This window comes from Euprymna scolopes, chromosome 4 (assembly GCF_053919585.1).
Source record: "Euprymna scolopes isolate OS-2025 chromosome 4, ASM5391958v1, whole genome shotgun sequence".
In the NCBI taxonomy this organism is placed as follows: domain Eukaryota; kingdom Metazoa; phylum Mollusca; class Cephalopoda; order Sepiida; family Sepiolidae; genus Euprymna; species Euprymna scolopes.
This window is the reverse complement of record NC_136485.1, coordinates 88,813,598-88,839,820: the sequence shown is the minus strand read 5'-3', so window position 1 is coordinate 88,839,820 and position 26,223 is coordinate 88,813,598. Positions and strand designations below refer to the sequence as shown.

At 33.1% G+C, this 26,223-nt stretch overlaps 1 protein-coding gene across 1 annotated transcript in view; it reads right to left on the bottom strand.

Annotated features, from left to right (window-relative positions):
- The window catches only part of LOC145268760 (acetylcholine receptor subunit alpha-like), an 80,517-nt gene that overhangs the window by 15,138 nt on the left and 39,156 nt on the right, over positions 1-26,223 (bottom strand). Inside the window, exons 3-4 of the mRNA XM_080124359.1 lie at positions 18,588-19,168; positions 14,914-15,347 (exon numbers count right to left, since the gene is read on the bottom strand). Of these exons, the coding sequence (XP_079980485.1) occupies positions 14,914-15,347; positions 18,588-19,168 (1,015 nt within the window). The remainder of the gene's footprint in view (positions 1-14,913; positions 15,348-18,587; positions 19,169-26,223) is intronic.

The following is a 26,223-nucleotide window of genomic DNA, read 5'->3' as shown; positions in this document are numbered from 1 at the left end:
ATTCCATACATTCACATACAAACCATACAATATCCACACGTCTATTCGACGAAATACGCGCGCACCCATGCATACAAACACGCCCGTGTGTGCGTGTATATATGGTGCATGTATATAGACATGCAGATACAAGCGTATATTTCTCTCTCCCTCTTTTTATGTGTTTGTATATATATATATATACATACATATATATACATATATATGTGCATATATATATATGTATATATATATAAATATATATATATATATATATATATATATATATGAGCATTCATTAATAATCACGCGCGTTTCATTGGATTTACATCTAAGAAACCAATCGATACAGCCAGTATATATATATATATATATATATATATATATATATATATATATATATATATATATATATATATATATGTACATCAAAATCTGAAAATATATTTGGTGTGAATTCTTTGTTTAACGATACAAGTAAATAAGTATGCAGATGCATACCGCTGTGTATCTATCTACCTAAATTTGCAATTTTATTGAAGAAAACGACGAAAACCATGTGTGTACGTGTGTAAGACTTTGAGAAATCAAAGAGGACAAAATTTCTAAGCAATGAACTTTAGACTTGGATCATAAAATCTTTTTTTGCGAAATGGGTCATGTAGATCTACCGATTAGTGACAGGCGTTACAAAATGGCACAAGAAAAGACAGAAAAAGATAAATAAAATAAACTCTGAAAGTAAACATTTTGAAACTGGAATATTAAAAAAAACAAAAGATGTCTATTTCCTCGAATGCTAACTTTAATAAGACTAGTAAAAGCGCGCGCACACGCACACCCTCTCTCTCTCCTACACACGTGCGCGCTCCCTTCTGCCAGTCTTTGATAATTTTTAATGCTATAAACTAATTTTCTACAACATAAAACCAAATACCCCAGATTCCTCGATGATCTCTCCCCATGTTCTTCTCTCGTTTGCGCTTAGCAGCTAAGCGGCATAGTCATATCCAACTTATTTTAAACTTCATATTAAAAAAAAAATCGCACACTGCATTGCCAACCTTCATGGTATTCGTCCGTATCTCTTTCGTGACGTCTACCTACATCACTAGAATTGTGGAATTGCTTTCTGCCTTGATGATTTCATTTCAGTAGGAGACATAATATTATTTACACTGCCACTATCACATTCTTATTACTGATACTTCTACTGTTCCAATTCGACTAAATATTATTGCCTATAACATAGCGTTGTAAGAAATAAAAGCTGCTGCCGCGTAGAACTTTACCTCTCGACACGTTTTCGTTTCTGTTTTATTGTGTGCATTTCTAGTGTTACCTTGAACACATTTAAAAACAAATCTCGTCGAATGGAAACTAGAGAAACAAATTTTTCAATGTATTATGTGTAAGGTGAAAAGATAATTTGCTTTGAATAATTACTGATTAAATGTAGATTTTTGTCGTTAAACTATATTTTGTTCCATTATTGTGTTAGTTTCTTTATAAAATGTTATTATGTTATGTTAATTTCTTTATAAATTACTATTACTTTATTTTAATGACTTTATAAAATGTTATTACATCATGTAATCTGCTTTATTAAATGTTATTATGTCGCATTAGTTACTTTATAAAATGCTATGTCAATGTAAAATGTTATGTTAATTTCTTTATAAATTATTATTTATGTTAATGCCTTTATAAAATGTTATTATGCTATATTTATTTCTTTATAAAATGTTCTTATATTATAGTAACTTTTTATAAAATGTTTTTATGTTATGTTAATTGCGTTATGGAATGCTATTATGTTATCATAATTTCCTTATAAAATGTTCTCATGTAAGTTTTTTCATAAAAGGATATAATTTCAAGTAAATTGGTTATAAATTGTTATATAATGTTAATTTCTTTTTAAAATATTATTATTATGTTATGTTAATTTCTTCATAAATTATTATGTCATGGTCAATATTTTATAAATTATTATTATGTTATATAAATTCTTGTTTATAAAATGTCATTATTGTCAATTGCTTCATAAAATGTTATTATGTATTGTTAATGGTATTTAATTTTGTAATGTTATGTTAATTGCTTTATAAAAAGTTATGTGTATTTATTCATAAAATGTTATTGTGTTATGTTAATTTCTTTATAAAATGTGGATTATTTTATATTAATTTCTTTGTAAATTATTATCATATTATCTTCAGTTTTCTATAAATTATAATTATGTTATTTTAATTTTTTTTATAAAATTTTGTTGTTATGTAATTTTTTTATAAAATGTTATTATGTTGTGGTAATTTCTTTCTAAAATGTTATTAGTTTATGCTAATTTCTATATAAATTATGATGTTATTTTAATTTCTTTATAAAATTATTATGTTACGTTGATTTCTTTATAAAATGTTATTTTTTATATTAATTTTGTGCATTAAATGTATGTGCAGTTAAAAATATACTTTTTATTTATGTGAAATTCGAACTATATTATTGACATCGTAAAACCTATTACCTTTGTAATGTGTGATTTTGTTACATAAGTACATATTTCTGTTTGTGGACGAACAGAAAAATTATCAAATCATCGCATCTTTTTAATAATATACAGATGGATAGGATAGTCAGATATACCATTAAGCGAGTTGTTTGCAATAAATTCGATAGGAGGTCCTTAGCAAAGAAATCCCGTGAACAGTTTCGAATCTTGTTTTCTTTTTTAGCGATGAAATAGACGCATAGTAGGAGTATAAGTCAATTTTTAACGGCGGTTGAATGATGGTTCTTTCTTTTAATCTGTTTTTGTGAAGTTTTATTAAAATTAATTTTGTTTGTTCATTGCATCAATAGAATACAATTGTTATGACTTATTACACATTCAAAGAAATAAACTATAAGTTTGTTTGAACGTGAATGATTAGACTTGTTAGGCAGTGTTATTATATATACGTGTTGGTTTTACATTTATTAATATTTCCCTCAATAAAATTATTTGAATTATTGATGGCAGAAATATCTTAACATTTTTATAATGTAATTTTCATGCAATAATTCACATTTATCAAAAACATCTAAAAACGAATTCTGCTCCAGGTAAAATATGTCGGTTTGATTTTGGCTATCTATGCTGCAAAGAAGGCGGACTCTCTCTCCGTGCTAGAAGATTACTGACACAAGAGAGTACCCTATATCTTTAGAAAGCAACAATTTGCAAATGCATGGAGTATTGTTATCACATCTAGGCTGCTGCATCTGTCACTATTTCCTCACTTTTAGAGAAAGACTGCAAAAGAGACTCAAATCCATCGGTTAAACGTCAACCTCTGTTCCATAACCGCAATGTTGCATCCTTGTTTCTGTTTTACAAGGATTTCAATGGAATGTGTTCTGATTTACTCATAGCACTTGTCCCAAGCTCGATTAAGCCGACAAACAAGAGAAGCCATTCGCTACAGAGGTCAATAAATGTCGGAAAGCTTTCTATTCTACTAGTGTCTTCCCCTGGATTTGAAACTTTGGAATTTTAATCATGTTTCCTGCTTCCCTGAGACATATCGCTGCTCAACCCCCACACCCCCTTGTAAAACATAATCCCAAATAGTCATGTCTTATATCCCCAGTGGCAATATGCCTTATTTGGGATGAAAAATAATTTTTAAAATGTTTACAAATATCCAGTTTATAAAACATTCAAATAGAAAGTTTATGCACTTCATTTTCAGCTTCGTTCGCTTGAAAAAAATTATTTCTAAAAGACTGATTCCAAGCAGTGGGGTTGAGATAAATAAAATTCGTAACAAAATTAACAACTTTTTCGATTGTGTAATGTTGTTCCTTAGAACTAAAAAATCAAGGAAAACAACTAAATAAAAAAAAATTGTTTTATCTGATAAAATAGGATTTTAGAATAAAATTTATATATAATAGATTTCTTCCGATTATTTAGAAGAAATTCACATTTTACTCATATTAAATGGGGCAGGTGAAAGAATATAAGCATGGTATACGATATATATATATATATATATATATATATATATATATATATAAGAGGAATAAATTAATATAAATATGTAATAAAATGATAATTATAAATTTTGAAATGGCTTTCAGAACTTGCAAGATTATCTCCCTTGGACTGGTTGATTTAGAAAAAGGTTCTGTTCGAGACCGAAAAGAGTTTAATATTGATAGAATAACAAAACATATTTTTCATAAATGACGCGATAAACAATTCAAATATATAAATATTATATATAACAGAACATTTTTAAGCATATAAAATACTTCTTTTCTCTTCCTTTTCTTTTCCCCTTTCTTTTTCGTGTTTTTCTTTTGTTTTCTTTGGCGTCCAAAACATTAAACGGCCATTTTTAAAAATTTTATTTGAATTTTAGATTGTTAAGATAAACAAAATTTGAATGTGATCGCGTAAGGTATCTATATGATTCCAATTCTGCTTATAAAACAGATGAGTATCGGCTGAAGAGAGCTTGATATGGGTATCTAAAACGATCCCTCATTATCAGGTTTGAAACCGAGGGTACCGTTAACTTATCTCATCTAAATTTTATGTAAAAAGAAAATATAATAATACGCTCTGATTTAAGAATTTTTCCTTATGATACAGCATTCTGCGGAAATCCATATTTTTTCAAAAAATATAAGCATATGTATGTATGTATGTATATATATATATATATATATATATATATATATATACTTAGTTATATATATTAATATATATATATGTATATATTAATATATAATATAATTACTTTAATAATGAATAATTAATTATCTACAGTCGTATACGTTTCATCCTTGCAGAATCATCAGTGTCGATATAACTATTTTTTCTTTTTTTTTTACATGGGCGTCACAACTTATCAAGGCCCGAAGGCCACTCAGGGATAAGGGTTATTGTGTGTAAAGTAATCAATGAAGTAGTGTTGTAGTAATCATTAGTATTGGGGGTTTTGATAGAGTGTCTTACTTAAGGGGGCGGTTCGTCAGGAGTTTGTTTATGCTGGACTTGAAGACGTCCAAGTTGTAGTCAGGTGGGAAACAGGCAAGCGGCAGAGAGTTCCACTGGCGTGCAGTTCTAAGAAAGAACCTTTGCTCATGGAATCTACGTTTGGATTTAGGCACAGATAAAGAGTGGGGAAAATTATTGACAGTAGTTTCAGCCAGACAGGTGTTTCTCGTGAAAGATTGGCAAGGGGGGACGAGGGATTGGGGCCCAGACGAGCACCTGTCATGGAAATAACGATAAAACAAAGACAGGCTCGCAACGTCTCTTCTGTGGGAGAGAGGTTGCAGGGAAGGGAAAAGGGCATCCCCCACTAAACCACGAAGTCTATTTTGTACTCTGTCAAGGCAGGATAGGCTATTTTTAGCAGCTCCTGCCCAGATGTGGCAGCAGTACTCCATCTTTGGACGTACTTGGCTTTCATACAGATAGAGAATTTCATCAGTAGTGAGATATCTTCTGGAGCGGTAGAAGGATCCCACCATTTTTCCAGCGTCCCTGGCAACAGATTTGATGTACGTGTTCCATTTCAGATCAGGAGCAAAGGTCATACCAAGAAGCTTGTCAAAACATGGAGCCTTTCCAAGACGAGAGCCATCCATTTCAATTGATGCCAGATGGGGATCAGAGCGTTGATGATGTAAAGATAGAAGCTTGGTTTTGGATGCATTAAAAGTGACCAGCCACCTCTTCCCCATTGTACCGCGTGTTCAAGATCAGAGGAGAGAGAATTAGAGAGAACTTTGTCATTTACGGCTATCTGTGTTGCCATAGATAGTCGTGTCATCAGCATAGATGTCAACGAATGATTTAAGTATGTGTTTTGAGAGATCATTGATGTAGATCAGGAAGAGAGTTGGGCCCAGGATGGACCTCTGGGGGACTCCAGCATTAAAACTGTGGGCCTCTGATTTCTGCCCATCAACCACTACTCTTATGAACCTATCAGAGAGAAATTATTTAATGATTGACAAAACATTTTCAGTAATACCGTAGCTGGAAATCTTGTGAAGTAGGCCCTTATGCCAAACCTTATCGAAGGCCTTTGATATGTCAAGAGAAATTGCCCTGGAAAGGAAACCTTTGTCAAGAGATTCACTAATTCTATGTGATATAACCGTTAGCACATCTGCTGTAGATATTGCAGAGCGGAAACCATATTGCATGTCACTAAGAAGGTTGTTTCTGTTGAGGTGGTTGACTACTTCTTTATTTAATATGGATTCCAACAACTTGCTCATGACACACAGGAGACTTATTGGTCTGTACTGAGAGGGCGATGACTTTTCACCTGAATTCTTAAATACAGGGCATACTGATGAGGTTTTCCAGGGTGTTGGAAAGCACTTTTCCTTAAGGCAAAGCTTAAACAGTTTTGTAAGTATGGGGGCAAGTTCTGGTTGGAGCTTTTTCAGTACCATAACTGGAATGCCATCAGGGCCAGTTGCTTTACTGGAATCAAGGTTCTTGATTAGCTTGGCGACCTTACGCACAGATATTTGTATGTTGCATAGCGTGTTGTCTGTTATAGGATGAAATATAGGGAGTTGATGGTCATTGTCGCATAGGGTAAAATTAGCTGCAAAGTTCTTGGCAAATAGTCTGGCCTTGTCTGATGGTGACGAGATGACCTCGTGCGATTTGAATCTCGCAACAGAGTAATCTTTACCCTCAAATCCCGATGCCACTACGGCTCACTTGAATAGCTATACAAAGTGATGAGAAATAAATTCTATTAAGCCCATCAGGCGGGAAATCATTGTCAGACGTCAATTTGTAAGACAAAATTAAATGCTAAGTTCAATGGAAACAACAATAAAGGCTCTGAGGTAAATGATAAAAAAACATCTTTTGACGAAAATTAGCGAGAGAGATGTTCAAACCTTAACTGTGACAAATCAGTAGGATTTATTCTTTGATTCTAACGAAGTAGGAATATTGGTAATATCTAAGAGGAAGAAGAGGAGACGAAGGAGAAGAACATTATGAGAGAAGATCAATTAAAAAATATAAGAAACGAGACGAAGGTTTAAAAAAAAATAATCTTTCAAATAATAGATTAGATATTTGCTTGCGTTCAGATCAGAATTAGAAATATTTTTTATTATTTTCATTTTTTTTTTCGTTTTTTTGTTTGCGTTGTATCTGATAACGTTTCGACGCAAAATGCTCCCCTCGCAAGCTGGTCTGATCGATTTTACTGGTCATCGTTTTTACTGGCCTTCGAAAAGGTGAGCCCCTCCCGCACACATGATGCACGTGTCTGCAGCACTTGTTTATAATTAATGAGTAGTTTAAGTAACGATCAATGCGCGATCAAGACAGCCCGGGTGCTGGTTTCTATCGATATTATTGATTATAATCATCGACTTTTCGAAAGATTTTCTTTGATGTGATGTTTAACCAAATGAATTCTGTTCAGCTTCGGTCATTCATTGGCGGGAAATAAAGAAAAATAAAATAAAACAAAGAACAAAAATAACAAAAAATACTAACAAATAAGGAAGGAAAGAAAAAAGAAAATCGCGCTAACAAAAAACATTTTGCTCTGAATATTGTGTCTAATCAGTTACATGCAAACGAAAATCACTATAAAAATACCAAAACACAATTTACAGCGTTGAGTAATCAATTTCTGAAATCACATAAATTAGTATTCTAGAATAATGGGGAGAACTGGAATGTCTATTAAGCACTATCCTCGAGTATCTGCGGCCTCTCTGTAGAGGGGTTTGTCAATACAACCTGGCATGACGATACGTTCCCCTACAAGTAACCATGACTAAATATTCCAAATAACGTAGTATTCGCGGTCTAAATAAGATATCCTTTAAATGGCTAACCCAACACGACGATCGGTGTACCTTCTTCAAATGATATTACCTTAAGTAATTTGAACATGAAATTGGATGCTCCACCAGACTAGGTGAATACTTGTCCTGGGGTCCAAGAAACCAAAAGAAATATATACTATAACATATTTAAATGGTGAATTAGGGAGAAACAAATAACGTTGTATTTAAAATTTCGGTACTCAGTAGGTGTTTGAGAAGTAAAGGAGAAATTCAACGAAATATTGGAATATCTATGCATCTCGTATAGAGATCAACTGTTAGCCCCAGGAAGCCCTTGATTTCTGATAACTTTGATTGAAGTAAAATGAAACAAGAGAATATTGATTCTGTGTTCTTTTCATAGGTTTTGTTACAAATTCTTTATAAAACCCGTTCATAGTGTTATCATTTTTAGTATTAGTTTCCTATTTCTATATGACAATTAGCAGGACCCGTATACCGGCGTTGTCCGCTGGAACGATGGTATAAACTCAGAACAGATTCTTAAAAGACTTTCCTAAAACAGATTAAACTAGCGCATTTTCGTAGATTCAGCTAAATCTGTGTTGGTATCTATGTCGAGATGGAAAAACTGCTGCTGATGATGTTGATGATTGTGATTATAGCAGTTAGTAATAGTAATAATAGCAGTAGTAGCAATAGCAACAGCAACAAAAAAAGATATGTGACACATTTTCTGATATAAATAAACCATTTAATTTATGTGAATGTTTTTTTTTTATAATAACGAACTTTGAAACTTTGTTTTTTACTAAAAAAGTTGGACATGTTTTTAGAAAAAAAAGAAGCAATATGTGAAAATTAAAAGCTTCTACATGTTAACTGACTTAAGCGAAAGACAATGTAAGAGTAAACAAATTAAGTGAAGATTCTATGTAAATGCTGATGACTTCGGCGTTGTATGTTGTTGGTAATAGATCGAAACAAATGACTAATGGATCACTGGCGGCCATATTTAGTGTGGATGAACCTATTCTGTTGTGTTCGTGGAAAGCAAATTCTGGAATAAAGGTTTATATTCAACCAGCTAATGAAATTGTCGTTTTAATTACAAGTGAATTAGGACAGGGACCGTTCAGTATTGTCGTAAGTTAATGGTAAAGCACGTAATGAAAAAATTGCTTCTGCCCAAATTGAGAGAGGCACAGTAAAAAGTTCTAAATGGGTGAGTCATTATCCTACGACTGTTCGCTATGACTTGTTTTTAATATTTACTTTCTTCGGAAATAATGTAGCAATTTTTTTTTATAGCGAATGAATTCACATGATAATAGGCGAGTATCATGCATCGATTACTGGGATGCAGTGTTACCATATTAAATTTATGTGTAAAATTATACTTGCATTTTGTAAAGGGAAAATATTCCTATTGAATTATATATACAGATTAAATATTATGTCGAGTGGCAACTTTAAAGAATTCAATCATATCACTCACATTATAAAAATGTTTTTTAATGTTTGTTTCTAACTTCCATTGCCTTAAATAACACGAGAAAACAATGTCTATTCTATAATACCCAGATCGGTCCACAACATAGCACAGGAGTTTCCCGTAGTAAACCTTAGCCATTGTAATAAATATGTGTTTTTTTGTCAGCAATGAAAAAATGCAAAATGCAGTTTACATATTCGTCCTCTTTTGCCTTCTTCGTGTTCCCAAGTAAATAATCAAACACGCATCAACGGAGTACGTCTGCACGGCTCGTTTTTCTCAAAGGAACTGCACGTTCTTCAAAAGCTCTGCTTTTATGTAACTCAATGTCATTTAATTTGCATAAGAACGGTGCGATTTCGAGTTATTTTGTGTGACCGTTGCGGATAAAACCAGCTTCACGTCTCCTCTTTGGCTTGTGTATTGTTACGTAACCGAACTTTACAAAAGGCGGAGACATGTGGGCGTTGATGAAGTAAGTCATTTTTTCTCTTACTACAATTTTATCTATAAAAAAACTAGCTATATGTAATTAATGATGTAACAAAGCTATTTTGGTTAACGATAAAAGCTGCTTGGACTAAACCACTCGTCGTAAGGACTATAAATTAATCTATTATAAAAGATAAATAAGCCACTTATAAACTGTAGTAATCTTAAAGTACTCTTAATGCTGTGTATGGCCGATATTAAGTAATTATACAAAACATACTACCCTCCATATTTGGGTCATCTCTATTTGAATTCATTGGATATCATAAATCTTATTCACGCTACACCAACAACCCTACACTATAGTCAGATATTGATTCAATTTTCGTACAATAATTTGTTTTGAAATATAAACAACCCTTTCTTCTGATACTTATAAGCTCCCGTAGTGACAGATCTATTGTTTACCAATTGACCTCAAAGGAGTAGGTCGTACACTAATATTTTCACGTACTCTAGTCAGTTGAGTCCAATTAAACAATTATATTCAAACAATTTTCACAGAGTGTTTCAAAATTAAATAAAGACAAGAAATTGTTAAAAAATGTTTGATTCGAATTGTTGAATTTTACATGGAAGTGTTATTAAAACAACTGTGGCAGTAATATTAGTAAATAAATAATAATCCACGGTTTATTAAGAATAGAAAATTCGCATTATTTTACTTACCTTTTTCAGTTTCTCATCGCGGAAATGTAGCGCTTTGTAATAATACTTTAAGAACAATATTATTTTCTATTAACAACAATATTTTTTTCATCTGAAGCATTGATGCATACTGTTTACACGTATCTACATGAAGACACATTTGGACTAAATAGATATTATATTTAGATCTTAACATGATGTTTCATGTCATTTTGTTCCAATCCCACAAATGACACAATAACACTAGAGGAACATTTTTAAAATACCCTTTTGCAGCGTATCCACATTTATGAAATTTGGAAGATTTGCATGACATTTCTGGTGTCATTACTTTCATTATTTTTGTGTCCGTGGAATATTGCAGTAACCATACGTTTATTTTGAAATACATACGTTTTAGGAAGTCAATACAGCGCAGAAATGTCTAAATAAACAAATATTTATTTATTTAAAAATCAAATGTTCAGCGATCATAGCGTCTTTGTGAGGATCAGTTTATGTTTATTTCTTTTTTCCTTCCTCGTGGCATGGTGTAAAATAATAAAATCCATCTGATCTTAAACAGTGGTATTTTCAAATGTTCAAATCAAGAGATACACATTGGCGAAATGAATTCGTGAAATTGTTTTCTTCGTGATAAAAGCTTTCTTTAAATTGAAATACATGAATTTTAGAAAGTCAATACAACACAGAATTTATTAGATAAACAAAATGTATCTGTTTAAAAAATAAAATTTTCGACGATGGAAACGATCACGGAGAAAAAATGTCCACTAATTTATTTCACAGATGTCAACATCTCTTGATTTAGACATTCGAAAATATCACCGTCATCACACCCAACGGATTTGATTTTTCTTGTGACATAATGACACGCGGAAGGAAATAAAAAGGAAAAGAAACAAGCACAAACTGATCCTGACGAAGACGCTACTGTAATTTAAACAACGCTTCTATCAGAAAATATTTACTAATTTTCTTTTGTTTTGTGGTTCCTACCTTCTCTTGTAACAACCATCACTATAACATCCAAAGCGTTTACATCTTATTAACTTTTATCTGAAAACTTATATGCTATCCGTACAATTCCATGCCACAATCAGGAATTCAGTTAACATTTGATACTAGTTACATTTTTGATATGCTCCTGCCATTTCTTCTCCAGAAATGAATCACTATCTCGGTAAAGAAAGCTGTACTTTATTAAGATAAGCGATAGAATTGCTAGATAGAAGCTCAATATTATCAACGAACAATTTATCAAGACTGATTACATCTGTAAAAGATTAAATTATATAAAAAATTCTAAAAGTTTCATTTTAATCTTTATTACTTAAAAACAGCATGTATCGAATAATCATTGTAAACCGTCTCTGTTCCTTAGATACGGGAAAAAAATGGGCGGCAAAAATAAGGGGACCTTGTTTTGAAAGCCGATTTATCATAATTTTTTGTAGTTTTCCGACTACTTTTTGATTGTATTTGAAAGATTAGAGACTAAAGTTAATTTCCTAAAGGAAGAAAATATTTGTACACGTGAAAAAAACGCTATGAAAAATGTTTTCACCGAGTGCTAACCAATTCAGCTAAATTTTGAAGTTAAATAAATTTATTGTAAAAATCCTTTAAAAGATAAATATTAGTATTCTGGGTCTATTTCAAAGATAATTAGTAAAGTCCTAAGATATTGAATTAAATAAAAAATATCTTGTTTGTGCAAAAATAACTTAATTAGCCCTCAAAAGGCAAGTAATTTACCGTTCGCCAAAAACGCAACAAACTAAAATTTTGTAAACACGATTATAAGGAGGCCCAAAAGTTAAGCCAATCGAAAGGCTGTTTCAAAATGAAGTCATGATAGTAAAAGGAGGTAGGGGTTTCAGATTTCTTTTTTGTCCCAGACGTGCATCCATACATTTCTATTCTGAACATTTGTATCAATTTTTATCATTTTTTACTTTAATTATTTTTTATGTTCCTGCTTTTAAATTAATTTTTTTAATCATTGTTCGAGATTATATAAAAAATATGTTATGCCGAATGTTTTACATTCTTGCGAGCAAGGAAATTATTAAAATCTTGCATATAAAATTATACGAAATCTTTAATTAAAAAAAAGTAGAACTATTTTTGCTATTATAATTTTTTGTGTGAAAATATTAAATACACAATGCTTAAATCAATGGTAATATTGGTAGTTCGAGAAATTCATTTTTCTTCGTCTTATATTGATTTCATTAACACAGCGTTTAGGGGCTTTTTTTCGTAATGTTCTTGTCAAAATTATTTTATGTTTTTATTGTTACAAATCACGATGCTTTATTTATATAAAAAAGCAAAAATAAATTCTTGCGTTTTTTTTTATTAATTGCTGAAAACCATAACTTTAGTAAAGGTATTTTTTGTTTAAAAAAATAATACATTTCCACTTAGATTTAAATAAAAATAATTAGTTCAATATATTCCGTGATCATTATTTGATAAATACTGAAAATTTCATTAAAATTGGTTAATTTTTTGAATTTTGGTGAATTTTTAAGTAAAGGGAGGGGTCAAAATGTTTATACATTTTGAGCATCGGCATTCATTTTGCCTGTACCGACTGTTTTACTGTGAACTAGAAGGACGGATAATAATTAAGATCTAACAGAGGTATATTTACAAGAGTTTATTCACAGAAGTACAGAATATTAGGTTATAGAAAGTCTGGCTCTGATATTGTAGGAAGCAAGACCTGAAGGATAAATCTTTAGGACTAGCCAGGACTAATACCTTAGCCCGACATAAAAACGGCCATCAGTTTCTGTCAGACTTATTGTGGAGTTCATAATCTAGACTGGAATATATACCGAAATAAAAAGGGAATTAATTGTAACCAATTATGGTATTTACTTCTTTACTATTGCAGAAGATGTAACCCAAGATCGGAAGGTGAGGAGAATCAAGTCAGCGTTGTAAATTCAGGAGCATTTTTGCTTATTAAAAATTTCTTGGGTAGCGATTGAGACGCCTCATGTAGTAAGCAAAAAATAACTCCACTCTAAAGAGTAAAACTTTGGAATGTGTACATCCTATCCAGGATGAATAAATCAACCCGAGAGATAAAAGCAACCGAAATGACCCAGATTATGCAGACCTCATTTCACATCTTGCACTGAAAAAAATGTCGCAATTAGTGCCATTTATTTGGAGTCCAGTTCGCCTAAGTGGTCTCCATAAGACAACATAAAACTAACACCTCAGTCCGACAGATAAAAGCTACAAAAGTAATCCACTTTCTGTCAGACTGCTTATGAAGATTGGATTCTCGAATAGTATGCGACCATGATCACGACCCGATGCCAAAGGAATGGAACAGATTACTGCCACGACACTTAGCCCTAACTATTTGTAGTTTCTGGAAGATTCCATTTGCTCTCCAAATAAGGTAGAGCAACATTGCACCATAAGTGTTCCCATATATAGCCCACACAATTTTCCGGTTTCTGAGATTTTGATGCCCATAATAGTAACAGTTTTCAAGGCCGGTTTTAATTCTCTTTTTTAAGTTGGTTTTTGCAATATATATTATCAGTGAAATTAAATAACGTTTTTATTGTATACTTTCAGACTACATGAAAACCTGTGTAAACATTTTACGCATTACTGGACAAAATGGGAGTAAAAAAGTATTATAATCTACTTGTTTCAATCAATTTGACATGCTTTTAATTAAGTTCTTATTTTTTCATTTAATCATATTTTACTCATCTATATAATAATGCGTTAAGACAATTTAATGTTCGTAAATAACTTCTCACTTTGTAGACACTAAAAAGATAGGTTTCCTTAATCGACGGAGATGCAGTGTAAAAAAAGTAATTTTTAAGTTTCATTTTATTGTAGTTGTATCAACATGAAACTCGATGATAATTACTTGACTTTTGGACTAAGATCACAATGTCGTACTTCTTCTTTCCAAATATACTATAATGATATTTTGGGGTTATCGTATGTGCGAAACATCCATGTAATATGTCACACGTTCCTATGAGAGATTTCAAGCTAGACCTATTTAACCGTATACATTTTGAAAGTGCATTAACCAAAGTACATAGATAAGTATATTTTAGTTTTAATAAAAATGGTGCAACAATGTTGTCTGCATATGTGCATAGGTCTTAGAATTGACATATTGTAGAAACAGTCAGTGGAAGCGGTGTGGTAAAATAACATGTGTTAGAAAGAGGAGAGAATAGAATATGTTGCGCACAATTTTTATCTCTTACATTTATGAGGACTTTCCAAAGGGTTCTGCTAATATAATAGTATTTCAGATATCATATAGTAAAGCTCTGTGCGATATTTTCCACCACTTGTCGCTAACAATATTATGAAAACCATATTTAGCAGACATCTTGGAAATACATGTTTAATCAATTAGCTGCTTGTTTTCGAATGCACCGTTCTGTTTGACTTACCTCAGCATGTTCGTCGTGGATCTGCATCCGGTTTGCGATATATTTCACTCCTTCAATTACATCTTGAATTTCGTTGACATATCGATTCCCAGTCACCCGGTTAATATTTTGGTCGTCGAATATTAACCGGTGTGTTGGTTGGCTCAGTCGACTAGCAGAAGGCGGCGGTATATTCCTGTAGCGACCCAAACCCCGAGCCACAGTGTACGTCTCACGGAAACCGATTCCGTTACACGCACGAACCGTAGCATTAGACCGGCGTCGCGGCTCAGGTCGTTTTAGCATAAGAATCCGAGGTAAAATCTCCGTAAATACTCGCCGCATCCACGGTCGCATTTTGTGCGTTGTCGGGCCGCGATAGTTCATGTGTAAAGTAAACACTGTCATGAAGATTGACATAGCCACCACCACCATTGTAAACATTAGGTATTTTCCTGAAAAAATAAAATTATAAAAAGCAAAATTTGTTATTTACACATTAAACGATTTCAATCAGTGGAAATTCAATGTTTGATTAATGATTTTAATAAATAATGGCGTGAAATAGAAAATGAAAAATTAATGACGCAACTTCATTATTTGTTGTTAGTAATTGAGCATTTCATGTATTCTGAAGTTTTCATACTTTATTAATTGTTTCTCAGAATTTTCCCGGTTGTCACGATTTACTATGCTCAAATACGTCAACTTTTGTAAGTATTTCTTATGAGGCAGTGTTTTTTTTACAAAATCAAAAGTAAAGCTTATTCACACTAGTGAACAACTTAATGATAATTGACGATGTTTAGTTTCACTTATTCCAACTGTTTTAAGAGAAAAAATATTTAAATTCTCAAATTTGTTAGTTTTTGTAATAGAGTTTTGAATGTCTTTTTTGCTTGTCTTGTTTGCAGTTTTTTTTACAGCTATATTTATGGTCGTGGAGGTAATTTTTCTGGGTCTGCCTTTATGTTATATAAAATAAAAAATATACATTACTTTATGTATATAAAATAAAAAATATACATTACCCACACACGGGAGAATATAAACTATACTATGTCTGCATATAAACTATATAAACTATACTATGTCATAACTGTGAGAAAATTGATTTTGCCGATACAAATCCCAAAGTAAAAGATATATGAACACAGTAGAGCAAACAATCTAGAAGACAATTCAAACAATATCATATCGACACGCAAAAATAGAAAATATATTCACGATGTGAAATAATGACGCCTTATAGTATTTACGAAGCCAAAAAAAAACACCATTTCTTCAAAAACCCTTTTCCCACCATTTCTGACATTATAGGTAAAACTATACTTTGTGAATAAAATTTGACTACCAAAGGTTGGAAACTTGGATGCTTACCTGACACTATACTCGAGTGTCTAAGGCTTCTCTGTACAGAGGTTTGTTAGAACAACCTGTCATGAGGATACTTTTCTCTAGAAGTAAACCCTGACCAAATATTCAAAATCACATTTCGTATTCGGAACCCAAATAGGATCTCTTCACTATGGTTAACTCACATTAGCATTTACGAGGAATGGTGCACATTCTCCATGTGGTGTTACCTCAAGCACGAAGCTGGATACATCAGAAGAATAGATGAATTGTCTTCGAATCCAGTTAAACCAAGAGATCAAAACGAAAGATATACTACAACATATGAAAATGGTTATTCGGAAAAGAAAAAGTATGCTCTGAATTTCTTTACTAAAGGAATGTTTGAAAGATAAAAAAAACTTTAATGGAACATTCGGATATCTCATATAGAGTTTACGTGTTAGCCATAATTAGTGAACCCCTTGATTTCTGAGAAATTCGACTGAATGAAAATAAAACAAGAGTGAAAATAATTTATATATGTAAAATTTTATGGACTCTTACTCAACAAACCTGCACTAGAAGGGTGCAGATAAAATTTTCTTTAAAATTATCGTCTTTTCTACATACTTTCTTAATACTTTATAACTTAATACTCCTTTTTTTAATTCTTTATTTCTTCTTTGCTTGACCGGTTTTTTATCTGCAATTTTCGTTTTAGTCTTTAAATATTCCTATCTGTCTAATATATCAATCTATCTACACATTCATATCCTATTCTACTCTATGCATTTACTTACATACTTGCTTTATTCGGAATTTTCAGATACCGACCATCCTCTCCGCTTATTTTTTTTTTATATTTTTTTAGTTTATATTTTATTTTTATTTATTTATTTTTTCCATTTAGTGTATTTTAATAACTCATTTTCACATGTACAGGTTATTACTTAAGTTATAACCTGTACATTTCAGTTGACCTCTTTTTTGCCCAATATTTTTCGCGCCTTTTAACGTCATTTTGTTAGGGTTATTTTGACATTTCCTTTTCTATTTTATATTTAGTTCTATCACCATTTTATCTTGTTTTTCTCTTCTTCACTGATTTTTCTTAATTACACTTTGTCTCGACAGCCGTATTAAACGCATATCTTATTTTTCTTTTATTAATATTACTGAAATTGTTTCCCCTTTTCCTTGTACACATTTGTGAATTATTCCACTGATTTCGGCCTTTTGGATTATTTTGGACCATCTTTCAATTATGCAATTTCCTTGTGCGAATGGAAATTTAATTAACTTTATTGGATTTACATTTTTGGATTTTACCGCCATTGGATACTTTTCACCAGACTATCCATTCACGTGAAATCACCTTTTTCTTCACGATATTCCCTCTGCTTCACTTTTTGTTATCAAGTAAGATCTTTAACTTACTTGCAGTTTCATCAAATACTTTTGTATGCAAAATCCGATCCCGTATTTTGCTAATTCCTACTCTCTGATGAGAAGGAAAGTATTTCTTCGAAACTCCGCGGATTAAGGACTATCCACTTATTAAGTGTTTCCTTTTCAGATTAAATATCTTTTTAACTCTTTTTAAAGTGTTTTTAACATGTTTTTTAAAAATAGCTCTTTTATATATATATATATATATATATATATATATATATATATATATGTATATATATATATGCTTGGTTATATTTTGGAAAAAAGAATTTCAGCAGAAAAGAATTGTATTAGAGGAAAAATTCAAATTAAGTGCGTAATATTTTATGTTTATTTTCAGAAAGTTTAGATGAGATAAGTCATCGATACGGTCGATTTTAAATCTTAGAATAGGGAACCGTTTTAAGTCCCCATATCTAGCTCTCATCAGCCGGTCTATCGCATCTGTTTATAACCGGAAGTGGAAACGTACACATACATTAATAGATTTTGTGCAAATCTCGTTTTCTTTAAAATAATTCGGCCAGGATGGGAAAAATTACACCGAAAAATGAACTCTTTTACGCTACTTTTATGTAACCTTACAAAGATTAAAATAATAAGATATGTCTATACTATTTATTCGATCAATTTTGATCAAAGTATATTACATGGATTTGACTCCAAAACTACTAAAATTGCAGGCTTAGTTAATGGGTCTTAAGAAGTAACCTCAAAGTTAAGAACCTTGCTTGATTAGCGTCTAATAGTGTACAAATGCAATGTAAATCTGAAACATTTGAATTTTACAAGTGGAATATTTTGCCCTTTAAATCTCTTTAAATGCTGAAAAGAAAACTTAAATATCAGGAATATTTATAACTTTATGTCTAATAAATATTGTTAACTTAAAATATTTTACCTACCTATGAGTGGCACGACGAGTGAGGTTGGTGGGTTGATATCCGAAAGTAACAGAAAAAAGACGGTGAGCGCGAGCAGAATTGAAATGGAGAGGGTAATCTTCTCACCACTATCAGACGGAAGGTAAAAGACGAGAACAGTTAAACAGGAGATGGAAACACAAGGGACGATCAAGTTGAGCGTATAGAAGAGTGTACGTCTCCGCAGGGTTACATTGAACACAATGTCCGGATAAGGTTCAATACAGCAGCTGTAGAATTTCTCTTTGCGTCGAGCCGTTACGTTGATGATATCCCATTCCACATTTGGATAATAATCTTTCAGATCGATCCCCTCGTGAATGACCACTTCTCCAGTTGGGGTCGTAACACCCTTTTCCATACAGAAGTGTTGCAGGTCCACCTGGTTGCCATCGTACGTCCAAGAGCCGAACTTCATAAAGCACTGTTGCATATCAAAGGGAAAGAACTCGACGTCAATTGGGCAGTAGCTTTTATAGATAACGGGGGGTTCCCATACAATGCGACCATCAAAATAAACAGTTGCCTTCGTCATTAGTGTTACCACAAATTCACCATCCGCACTGGAAATGAATTGAATAGTTTCTGTTAATAAAATAGACACTGGATAATTGTAAATTTCAATGACAATATCTGTTACAATTAACAACAATGAAACAACCAAAACAACATCAATAATAATAATAATAATAATAATAATAATAGTAATAATAATAATAATAATAATAAAATAATAATAATAATAATAATCGAATAACAATAATGAAAACAGCTGAAATGCGGAGAATGTGGAATACATGAGCCACATGCGCGGGGCAGACAAGCTACCGCAGAGACAAAACACGAAACGTTACATGGAACCAAAAACATTGTAGCTGAATATCTATAAGTTCTCAATCCTTTTTCCCATTATCCCCCCTCCACAAAAAAAACTTATGCCAAATAGTCGAGAAGGCTCAAGGAGGATGAAAAGACTGAGGAGAGAGCGCTAATCAGACCCCGCTGGACAAATACCCTGAGAAATAGTACCTTGAGAAGGCTTATTGCCACTCAAACTCCACTGGAGACCAATGGCCGCTGTTAGAGAGAAATTAATAGTAAGCGTCTGTTGCAATAATGAAAATTCATTTGCAACTGTTATCGAAAGAGGTGGAGAGTACTGCAAATCTGGGGAGACTTATTGTCACTCAGCTTCCAGAGAACACCACAGGTTGATCTCAAGGAGAATTCATTGTGACCTGTGCGAAAGCTCATTATGAGCCAATAATAATAATAATAGTGGCATCTACAGGGAATAACAGTACACCAAAGAGTCGTGATTGAGCCCGGAGAACCTAGGAGGGAAAATAATAACCAAAGGGCCTTAAGACGTATTTTGTCACTGAAATTCCAGGGAATACAATTGACTATTGTCATCGAAAAGTAAAAAGGATACTGCTATTGTTATAATGTAAAGTCAACTGCACTGGTTAATAGAGGGAGTTGGGGAGCACTGGAAATTTCGGGAGGCTTGTTGTCACTCAATTTCTAGTGAACGCCACAGGTTATTGCTAGTGAGTGATTGTTGGTGGTGACCTGTGTGAGCATTATTGAGGATATAATAATAAACTAATCCAAACAATAAAACACATGAAAATAGCTCACAAAAAGGAAAACAAAAAGCGCGACAAATAGATTTCCTATAATTCATAGCGCTTGAAGAAGGCAGAATGCAAAGTAAAACTAAAAGAAAATTACTAGAGGGATGAATAATAATTAGTGGTAATCCGTAGAAATTCCACGGTGATTTACTGACAATTTACTGTTAATAATAAAATTGCTTTAAAAATAATGCATGTCTGCTATGGTAAAGAATAAATAATTACTCTTGAATAAATGAACGGAATAAAAATTTATTTATTTACTTAAAATTTTAGCAACTTAATTTTTAAAACGATAACTGGTCTACCTTACAAGAAAAAAGTCAGCAAAATATTATTTGAATCATTAAATAATTTTCACTTTTTAAACTGCATTTATTAAAATTGTAACGCTTTAGTTGACTGCACAATCTGATTTGAGAACAATTAATTTCGAAATAGGTAAAGTTAAAATTGTAAACCATTAGCAATATAAGGAATCACTAGTCATCGTATTTACTGATTGGACAAGCTCATTTTATTTGATTAATGCAAAAGTAGATAACTTAAACGCATAAAAGGAACATTAGGAGCACTTAAGCAAAAGACTAAGAGTAATTGAACTATTCCAACTGCAGCACTCATGCAAAACAGGTATGTTTAAATAACACAAAAATAACAACACATTAACACAAATAAAGATGGAATGTAATTGGACTAAATCAGACAGAGACTGGCACGTATTATAAGAAAAATACGGAATCTAACTTATCCCACCACAAAGATACTAAAATCTGACTTCAACTGCAATAAAAATATTAGAATATGATCTTTATTACTAATACATTTCTCTAGCCTTACCTTTCTTGCCATAAAATCCCAGAATCTGAGCTCTGTAACTACAAAATTACTAGAATCTGACTTCTCTAGCCACAGATATACTAAAATTTGACCAGTTCTATCACAAAATATAAGAATTAAACTGATCTTGCCATAAGAATAGAAGAGTCCGACCTCTATGCAATACGGATACTAGAAGTTAATCTTTTCCACACCAAAAATAACACAATCTCAATTTTACCGGAATGTAAGCCATTTTGAGTTTCAGAACAGTTTCAGATGGTTCGCTGTTACACACAAGTCCCTGGGAGGTGACTTGTTTGTAGTAGACAGTTCCACAGAACAAAATATTCTTACCGTGTCAAACCCCGGGAAAAGAACATGTGAAATTGCCCCAGAAAAGGTTTAATATTTATGAAGCAATTCTGGTTTCTGATTGGTTGGTAGCAGAACGTGAATTAATTTGATTCGTTAGTTCTTAACAGCATCATTTATAAATAGAATCGTCCGACTGTGTGGGATCATACCCCATAAACCCAAAATATTGCAGCAAAAAGTATTACAATCTGACTGTTTAACGCAAAAAAAAAACTATTAGAACCCTACCTCTACCACTAAAACGTAACTCGTCATGTTAAAAATATATGAGAATCTAAACTCATCTCTCCAAAATATTGGAATCTGACATCTCCCCCACAAAATACTAGTTTGACCTATCTCACCACAAAATATAATAGAATCTAATCTTTCCTGCTAAAAAATGCTAGAATCTGACCTCTTCTCTCTCATAAAAATATCAATCTGACCCTTTGCGATATAAAAAAATACTAGAATAAGGCCTCTTTTTTAAGAAAACTAGAATCTTACATCTCTCGTAACAAAAAAAAAAAAAAAAAAAAAAAAAACTAGCATCTAAATACCAAACGTTATTTTCATTATTAATTCCAGAATATACAAACAATTTCTCATATTAACGAACAAAAGCAGAATAATGTTTGGCATTAACAAACAGTTTGTCTCATAATTAACATTCGTAAAAACATATGAATCACCAATCACTTATTTTTCTGATAGCACCATGCATATCTCATCTTGACGGACACAAAGAGCACTAAAATCGGAGGGAGCCTCATTGTCACGTCAATCAGTAAGAAACGACTATTGCAAAACAAAAAGTTGATCAAAAGAAACGGAGGGTATTTGTAATCGAAGACTCGTTGTCACCCAGACTGAATGGAACATTACATGCTTTAACCAGTAAATGGTCACTGATTATTATTCGTGTAAAAACCTGTATATGGAATAATACTGTATATATTATTATATACTACCGCAATTCAATGGCCATACCTACATTATTACCCTCTAACCGTTTTTAAAAGATAGGGTTGCTTGATCGTCAAAGATGTGTCAAATGTGAAACCCGAACTAAAATACACTTTCCTGACTTTGGGATCTGTTTTATCCAAATATAATATAATAATATAGAGTCTACGCGCCAACCATATGTCCGTGGAATGATAATATTTCACAAACTCCTGCAAAGGTTTAGAGATTGACTTTAATAACAGGATATAATGTGAAACCACATTAACCAGAGTACGTAGATAAGTATGTTTCAGTTGGAATAAAGTTAGTGCAATAATCTTGTTGGGTCTACGTTCGAATCGTGGGTCCATAGAATGAATGATCAATCTGTAAAATTACTATGGGGTTCATTAATAAATACTAATAGTAATTCTGTTTTTGGCAAATGCTCTGTACTGGTGTTTACCCAGATTTTCCATATATACATTTCTATATGCTGATTGGATATTCTTCCATGTACATTACAGATACAGTTTTCATCGCCCGCACGCTCTCAACAGTCAATATCAACATGAACTTATTGGCAAATGGTTGCCACAATGCAAAGTGGTTAGCAAGAGTGATAAAATGTGGAGAGTGATCGAAACCTTGTTAATCAGAATTAATGAAGCGCCGTTGTCAATAACCCTTCAATGATAAGAGATACGTAGTTCTGCAGGAAAAATAACTTTAATTTGCATCCATTAATCTTAATATTTTATCTGGTCAGCCATTTTTTACATATGAGTCACCACTTATCAAGGCTCAGAGACCACTCAAGGATAAGGGTCAAAGAGTGTACAGTAGTCAATGGGACAATATCATAGGAATCGTTAGTAGTGTAAATTTAGTAAATTGGATTACTTAAGGGAAATTTCTCATCAAGAACTTATTTACATTGGACTTCAAAACGACCATATTGTAGTTAGCTGAAAAGCAGGCAAACAAGAGACAGTTACACGGGTGTGCGGTTTTAAGAAAGAAGTTTTATGGAATCTACGACAGGCGTGCAATAAGTAATGCCCCTGAACCATTTCCCATAGCAGTAGAGCAACGAAACTTGACACAGTTATTAGTCTTTCTCTACATAGACACCACCCAGAGTTATGCAGTTCTCCCATCGTTTGATGCAGCTCTGGAGCCGTTTTTGTGGAACACCCCAGGTTGGTCCTCCAAACACGACGTGACTTCAGAAATCAAGGCTACATCATCTGGGAAACACTTTCCTTTCAAAAACAACTTTATAGCTGGGAAGAGGTGAAAGTCAGAGAGTGCAAGGTCAGGAGAGAAGGGGGGATGGAGCAGGATTTCATAACCACACGCCCGTGCTTTTGATCTGGCGAAATGCGAGTTGTGGACCGGAGCGTTTTCCTGTAGGAGGAGGGTACCTTTGCTGATCTTGCCCCGCCTCTTGATTTTGATAGCTTACCTTAATATCCTAAAGTGAAGCATAATAGGATCCTGTAATTGTGATACCCTTTGCCAGCAAATCTGCCATCACTACTCCGTCCTGGTCCCAGAAGACTGTGAGCATGTTCTTGCCAGCGGAGGGCTACACCCTTGCCTTGTTTGGAGGTGGTGAGTCCAAGTGCTTCCACTGCATTGCTGGGCTTTGGTCTCTGGATCATAGTGATGGACCCAGGTTTCATACTGTGTAATCAGTCTTTTGAAACACTTTGGCTCATCTTCTTGGCACATCTCCAAATTCATCCTCGAGTACTCGACGCGTTCTCGATTCTGGAATGGTGTGAGCAACCTGGGAATCCATCTGGCAGACACCTTATGCATATGCAAATGGTTATGAATGATAATTTCCACAGACCCTGTACTACTCTTGACATCTTGGTCTATTTGACGAATAGTAATGCGCCGATCTTCCAAAATGGCAGCCTCAACTTGACGGACAGATGCCTCATCAATGGCGAAAGGGGGGACGACCAGGCCTGGGAGCTGTTTCCACAGACTTCCGGCCATGTTTGAATTCACGATGCCAGCGTGTTACATGGTCATATAATGGGGCATTATCACCATAAGTTTCTTTCATTTCATCAAGTCTCCTGTGATGGGCGTCCTTCCAAATACAAAAACCGGATCACTGGTCAACATTCAACAGGCTCCATTTCACACCTGACTCAGTTCAAACACCTGTAAAACAGAAACCACAATTATTTCAGAGTTGTAATTGTCCACATAACCTGTAGAGATATAAATCATTGCACATGCAAAATTTCAGCTTGATCAGAAAACTGGAAGTGGGTCAGAGGCATTACTTATTGCACGCCCCTCGTATGTTTAGGTTTAGTCCCGGATAAAGAGTGGGTGGAATTATTGATAATGTTTTCATCTAGAGGAGTGTTTCTTGTAAAAGTTTGGCGAAGGGTCCATAAATTGGAGCCCAGACGAGCACATGCCATGAAAATAACAATAACGCAAAGACAGGCTTGCAACTTCTATTCTGTGAGAAATAGTTTGCAGGGAACAGAAAAGGGCTTCCCCTACTAGACTACAAAGTTTATTTTGAACCCTGTCAAGACAGGATAAGGCCTTTCTAGTTGCCCCTGCCCAAATGTGGCAACAATACTCCATCCTTGGACTTACATGGCTCTTATATAGGTAGAGAATTGCATCAGTAATGAGATATTTACTGGATCAATAGAATGATCCCACGATTTTTCCAGCGATCTTGGAAACGGATTTGATGTACGTGTTCCATTTCAGATCAGGAGTAAAGGTCAAGCCATTAGCTTGTCAAAACATGAAGCATCCCCAATACGAGAGCCATTCATTTCCATTAATGCCAGATGGGGATCAGAGCGTTAATGATGTAAAGATAAAAGCTTGGTTTTAGATGCATTAAAGGTAACCAGACACTTTTTTTCGCCATTGTACCACATGCTCAAGATCAAAGAAGAGAGCATCAGAGAGAACTTGGTCGTTTAGGGCATTTGATGTAATTCTCTCTTGAGTAATAATTTCAGCGCAGTAGTAGCAATAACTAACTTCCTCTCCACAATCAGAATTCCTCATCCTTCAACCTTATCATTCGTAAAAGTATTTCAGTAAAAATCTAATGAGATTTATATTTTCATATTATATCGTCTGTCAGCATAATTCGTATTATAACATTTATATATACGTACATGTTAACTGTTAACTCTTATGATTTCCTGTTAAGACAATTGTAACATTTTGTACCATCACAGATGTATCTCATGTGGCGTCAATATTTTCTCGATTTTCTTTTTCATCTGCGAATTATATTTCCAAATCAGTTCTCACGACTTTTCTCTTGCCCAATTAATGCCACTTTTTTGATGGATTTTCATTAATGAATACCTACTTATTTCTCGAGGCCTCTATCTTTGAAGCATTCATTAAAATGGAGATGACTACTGCACGAATACAATTTTCTATGCAAGCATAAAAAGTGAATTTGAACAAACTGAGTATCAAAAATATTTCTAGCTTAATGTAATGGTATCTATATACTAATGAAGATTTTGTATCGTTTTGTCTGAAAAATACTATTACCTGTAATATTGGAATATATCTTAATACTAAGTTCAGTTTACCATATTTAAAAAATTAATGTACTACATTTCTATGCTAAATTCATAGGTGGCAGTACCTATTCTATTAGCATGGTATCATACCCAATATATTACCTCGCCATTTATTTTTGAATTGGTGAGGTACTGTAATATGTGGCTTGTGTAATATACGTTCGTTCTTTACATATCATCCGCAAAGATATTACCTCCTCTTTTTAAGGATCCGCATTGCATCTGCTTTGTGGTATGAAGTTATTCTCC